This window comes from Oryctolagus cuniculus, chromosome 8, assembly GCF_051225735.1.
Source record: "Oryctolagus cuniculus isolate XC-2025 breed Fujian yellow rabbit chromosome 8, ASM5122573v1, whole genome shotgun sequence".
NCBI lineage: Eukaryota > Metazoa > Chordata > Mammalia > Lagomorpha > Leporidae > Oryctolagus > Oryctolagus cuniculus.
This window is the reverse complement of record NC_142874.1, coordinates 66,296,851-66,303,065: the sequence shown is the minus strand read 5'-3', so window position 1 is coordinate 66,303,065 and position 6,215 is coordinate 66,296,851. Positions and strand designations below refer to the sequence as shown.

The 6,215-nt window shown below is 39.5% G+C and overlaps 1 protein-coding gene across 13 annotated transcripts in view; it reads right to left on the bottom strand.

Annotated features, from left to right (window-relative positions):
* Positions 1-81: 81 nt before the first annotated feature.
* Positions 82-6,215, bottom strand: part of MFSD8 (major facilitator superfamily domain containing 8) — a 51,395-nt gene continuing 45,261 nt past the window's right edge. For all 13 annotated transcript variants that reach the window (XR_016211980.1, XM_051819872.3, XM_051819870.3 and 10 more), the window contains one exon: positions 82-2,803. Coding sequence is in view for 12 of the 13 variants with exons in the window: in XM_051819872.3 (XP_051675832.3) it covers positions 2,582-2,803 (222 nt within the window). In the remaining variant the exon portion in view is untranslated. The remainder of the gene's footprint in view (positions 2,804-6,215) is intronic.

The following is a 6,215-nucleotide window of genomic DNA, read 5'->3' as shown; positions in this document are numbered from 1 at the left end:
AGTGGGTGGCCTCTTGGATATGTATTTTTTTTTGACATTGGATATGTATTAAAAGTCTGAATAAAGTTTTAAGGCTTAAGGTACATTTAAATCTTATTTATTAGAAAATGAGCATTTACAATGTTAAAATAAACATTAAATTACAAACAAGTCTGCAACAGTCAAAAAATAGTACCCAGAATTTCTTCTCAAAATAATCTATTCTGGAACAGCTGCAGATAAAAGAGTTTATCGTCATTAAAATGAAATTTGCATATAGCATTACTTCACTTTATGCAAGAGGAAAGTGTTACATGAATTGAAAATTCATTTTAAATGTACACAAATGAAGGAAAACAGAATGGAGATGCACTGTGACATTATATACCCCTTCATGAAATGAAGATTATCCTTCTCAAGTTTCAGCTTAGGTTTTCTAAAATACATCTTCTTTTACTATTCTTAAGACTTTCAGGCAATTCCTCCCTTGGAGCACCACTCCTGACTGCTGTGACAGGAAGTGTCTCAGGAAACTTTAGTAACAACTCTCACTTTGCTCACTAGCAAAATAATTTTTCCCCATACTTTGAGGTGTCCTATCTTTTTAAATTTATCCTCAAGACCTCAACTGCTGTTTTTACTCAAACTAACCTCCCTGCTCTCTTCTCAACCTCATGTCACTTCCTGATCTGTATCCTTTTGTAAGAAGATTCAATGATGTAATCCTCTGAAGAAGGCACTTTCAGTAAAAAGATGACCAGTCATTTGTGCAAAGTTATGGTTTATCTTATTTTAAATGAATATTATTAATCTTCCTAGGTTGGGAAACTTCTATGTAGTATTTTTGCTGGAAACAGAGTAACTATTATGCTAAGACAAAAACCAGTCAGTACATTTAAAATTGTATTTCCCAAATATTTCTGTTCAAAAGGAATCATAGGTACAGGTAAGTTAATTTACCCTAAAATTAGTAGTTGTCTGATTCTGCAACTTTCTGGGCTATTTGTCCCAGTATCAGAAACACAGTGGTAGTGGTTAATAGTGGATTCTGCAGAGACTTATTTTGACAAATAACTTCTCAGCTGCCATTTTATCTGTCAAATGGGAACCACAGAATTAAGTTGTATATTACACATTACCAGGAATGTGAAAAGGACTCCATAAATATTCACTCTTAACATTTTCATTCTGACCACTGTTGATATTTCCACCACGTACACTGTTCCAAACCAAGGTGAAGACGGGGAAGGGAGCTGCAGAACAAGAACAGAGTCGTGCAGGTGCCAGAGAGCCGGCTGTGGTCGTGCAAAAGCCCCTGAGACACAATCTTACTGTGGGAGGTGAGGAACAGTGAGCAGCACCTTCACAATGTCATCACAGGATGATTGCTGTCAAATGAAGCCTTCGGGGAGAGCTGAAGAAACGACCTTGAAGAACATGGCAAGCTCAGTATAGCGTGCACGTGGTAGTGTTTATAACTTAAAGCAGGAACCGTGGGGACATATTTTTGTACTGTTTGTAATGGTGATTATATACATAGTTCTCTACTCTTCATCAGACTTCAACTTATGTAGAGGTAGAAATGTATATAGTGAGAGTATGATTTACCCAGCTTAAGGTAAACTGAGTAAACTGTCAGATTGAAGTCATTTTGCCTTAAATACTTACTAGTCTGATTTGATTGGGGCTATTAGGACCCATCCAAATTTAAAATCCAACAAAAATTCAGCAACTCTAAATAGATATACATATACATAGACAAGCTCAAAACTGTTGTGTTCCTCCCTGCCACTAGTGAGAGATGGGAAAAACATCTTTTCTTCAGAGTTTAAGGGAGTTAAAAAATACTAATGATTTTAAGAAACCATTTACTGTTTCGAATAGGTATGCAATAGCACGTCTGTCTTTATGTTTCTAAATAAATTACTGATTAGCACTTGAAAGCAAAAAGTAGTTAGCTCTACTAAATGTAGTGAAATCTTGATCTCTTAATCCTCTTTATTGTCAAATATCAACATTATTCTTACCCATGTTAACTTAGGGGTTAGTGAGACAATGAACTGAAATCAGGTGCAGTATGGAATTAAGACTTATGGAAGGCAACATAGGACGGTAGTTATGCTAAAAAGAAATTTTAAGGGTTTCGATTTTTGTATCATGGAAACTTGGTAATAGTGTATTTTAAATAAAATTAAAATAAAATTAAAATACCCCTATTTAGGTAGGAGAATATCTATTATAATTTCATTCTGCTATAGCTAGTTCATATACAACCCTCTTTCTGGTTCTCTCACTATTTTAATGAAACCTATGCAGTTTTTATTAAATTTAACTTCACATTTACTGCCCATTGTTCACTCACTAATTCATGCAAGCCCACAAAAGTATTAGTGGAATTCATTTTTGAGATAAAGAAATTATGACTGACAATGTTTTTATATATCCTACTATTCACAGTTACCTGTAAGATTCCCTGTCATCCAACACATGGTCTTGTTACTCAAAATAAGCAGTATCTGCAGCCTGACTGTTGGAGGCTGGCTCGCAGCAGGTGTTTAGCAGAGCCTTAGACTAGGAAATGCCACACAGCATTTACTTTCTACTACTCTGACCCAGTTTTCTCTTGAATCCTCCCATACCGTATAGAAAACGCAATAAGTCTCTTGTAAACCACTCCCAGGAGAGTGATGGTGAGCACGACGATCCCACATACAAGGCTGAACGCCCATCGTGGTCCCCAGTAACTATACACGTGGCTGATGAATACAGGCCCGAGAATCCGTGCTCCACTGCCAGAAGCCGTTAACCAGCCCATGTACACACCCTGTAGGACAGTGAGGTGGGGACAAGCAAATCAATAATCAAATTTAATCTTTTTAAAGCCAAGATAATGCTATTATCAAGCTAATGCAAACTCAGAAAAATCACTTTCCCCATCTTTTACGTTAAACATAGTATTCTTTGCTATAAATACAAGTAATGAACAATAAACTTGAAGGTTATAGTTCAAGAAAAATAAATGTAAATAAATAAAAATAAAAAATGTAAAGGGACAAATTTAAGTCTGCTGAAGTCTCTGAAGCAACCTATTAATATGCCTTTAAAAAATATGCCTTTAAAAAATATGCCTTTAAAGAGATAACATTTATTTTGTACCTGCTACATGCCAGACACTGCTTTGCATATATTGTTTCTAATGTTCATAAGCTTTTTTTTGATAGGTAGAGTTATAGACAGTGAGAGAGACAGAAAGGTCTCCCTTCCATTGGTTCACTCCCCAAATGGCTGCTACAGCTAGCGCTGTGCTGATTTGAAGCCAGGAGCCAGGGGCTTCTTCCTGGTCTCCCATGCGGGTACAGGGGCCCAAGCACTTGGGCCATCCTCCACTGCCTTTCCAGGCCACAGCAGAGAGCTGGACTGGAAGAGGAGCAACTGGGACTAGAACCCGGCACCCATATGGGATGCCGGTGCCGCAGGTGGAGGATTAACCAAGTGAACCACAGCGCCGGCCCTGTTCACAAATTTTGATGACTGCTGTTACTCCCATTTAACAAATGTGGAAGCTGAAACTCAGTTTAAGTAGCTTGTCCAGGAGATGTGATGCTGTGTTTGACTGATCCGCTGGACCACTGTGCCACTCCCACAACTTTGGAATCCCAAACGATAACCTATGCAGTCTACCCAAGAACATCCAGGGCATCGTTGCTTTTCAGAGCCCCAAACTGAAAACAAATGTCATAGGTGAATAAATAAATTATGGTATATTTAAGAATTGGAATGCTAATCAGCTGTCTAGAAGACTAAGTTTGGGGTGCATAGAAGGCTAAGCCTCTCCCCGCAACATCAGCATCCCATATGGGTGACAGTTGAGTCCAGGCTGCTCCACTTCCTATCCAGCTCCCTGCTAATGTGCCTGGGAAGGAAGAGGAAGATGGTCCAAGAGCTTGGGCCCCTGCACCCACATGGGAGACCTGGAAGAAGCTCCTGGCTTTGGCCTGTCCCAGCCCCAGCCATTGCAGCCATTTGGAGAGTGAGCCAGCAGATGGAAGATTTCTCTCTCTCCTTCTCTCTGTATCTCTGCCTATCAGATAAATAAATAAATCTTAAATAGAAGAATAAAGTCATAGAGTACAAACTTATAACACAAATATGCAGTAACCTGGAAAAAAGGCTGTAATATATTCACTTAAAGAGTCACAATACAGAAAAAAATATTGTAGATGTGATACAGTCTTTGTTGTTGTTTTCTTTTATTAAGACATGAGTGTGAATAAGTTTGAATAGGCAGAGAAAAATGTCTCAGGGAACAAATGAACTTACGAGTGATGGTCTGCGGCAGTGAAATGTTATAGACATTTCTAAATTATTTGAATTTTGCTACAACCATCATGTTTCACCTTTGCAATTAATATGCTTTTATTCTTAAATTTGAAAACTTTAAAATACATCTTTTATGTTCAAAAGTTATCAAAATGTCTTACTTTATAACGATAACACAGCTACTAAGTTTGTCTTCTTTCAATAGAGAAAATTAATTTTTGTTTTGAAAATGTGAAGATATTAGTTTAATTTTTATTTACTTTTAATTCTTAAAAAATTCCTCTTTATCTGAGAGGCAGAGAAACAGCTTCCATGCATGGGTTTACTCCCTAGATACCTGCAACAGCTAGGGGGCTGAAGCCAGGAACCAGGCACACAATCCAGGTGTCCTACTTGACTGGAAAGAATCCAACTACTTGTACCATTTCCACCGCCTCCCAGAGTCCACATTACCAAGAAACTGGAAGCCAGAGTTGGTAATCAAACCCAGGTACTCCCAGCGGAGAAAGGAAGTGTCCTAACCTGTATCTTACAGCTGGATGAAATGCCCAACCTTGGTGTAATTTTTAAAGAGGAAGATGATAAATTTATTTTGTAGCCATTTTTTTTTTAAATTATTTTTTGAGAGGCAGAGTTACAGACAGACAGACAGGTCTTCCATCCGCTGGTTCACTCCCCTAAAGGCAGCAACAACCAGGGCTGAGCCAGGCCAAAGCCAAGAGCCAGGAGCTTCCTCCAGGTCTCCCACATGGGTGAAGTGGCCTCATCACTTGGGCTATTCTCCACTGCTTTCTCAGGTGCATTAGCAGGGAGCTGGATCTGAAGTGGAGCAGCTGGGACTTGAACTGGCACCCATATGGCATGGCAGTGCTGCACGCTGTGGCGTTCATCCACTGAGCCACAGCACCAGCCCCTATTCTGTGGTCATTTGAATAACTGCTACTAAAAATAATTAATAATCTAAGTGTACAATAATAGGATTATGGTACATACATACATACATACATTCTCTAAAGGCAAGCAGTTAGTGTTAAGATGCCCATGTCCTATACTGGAGTACCTGGTTTCCTTACTCCAGCTTCTACTAAGGCAGACCCTGGGAAACAGCAGTAATGGCCCAAGTAATCAGGTTCCTAATACCTATATGGGAGACCAATTGAGTTCCTTGCTCCCAGCTTCAGCCTGGGCTAGTCTCAGCCATTGTAAACACTGTAGGAGTGAACCAGCAGATAGGAGTGGTGTGTGTGTGTGTGTGTGTGTGTGTATACCTTTCACATAAATTAAACAAAAATGGTTCTCAAAAATCAAATTAAAAAGCACTGAATATTCACAAAACATTGTCACATTTTTGAAAAAGCAGATTACAAAACAGTATGATATACTCCTGGTGTGTGACACACACCCATTTACATAAGCATAGAAAGGACCAGAGCAGAAGCATATTTATGCCAAACAGAGTAGGACTTGTCTCTTTTATAATTTTCTTCATTTTTGCTATTTTTCCCTAACCTTACATAATGAATTTGGAATTCTCACTTAAAATCTAATTTTAAAACATACATAGCTGCTATAAACTTTTAAAACTGTTGTGTTGGGGGCTGGCGCTGTGGCTCACTAGGTTAATCCTCCACCTGCGGCGCCAACATCCCATATGGGCCGGGTTCTAGTCCCGGTTGCTCCTCTTCCAGTCCAGCTCTCTGCTGTGGCCCGGGAAGGCAGTGGAGGATGGCCCAGGTGGTTGGGCCCTGCACCCACATGGGAGACCAGGAGAAGCACCTGGCTCCTGGCTTCGGATCAGCGCAGCGCCTGCTGTAGCAGCCATTTGTGGGGTGAGCCAAGGAAAAGGAAGACCTTTCTCTCTGTCTCTCCCTCTCTCTCTCTCACTAACTCTAGCAGTCAAATAAAAGAAAAAGAAA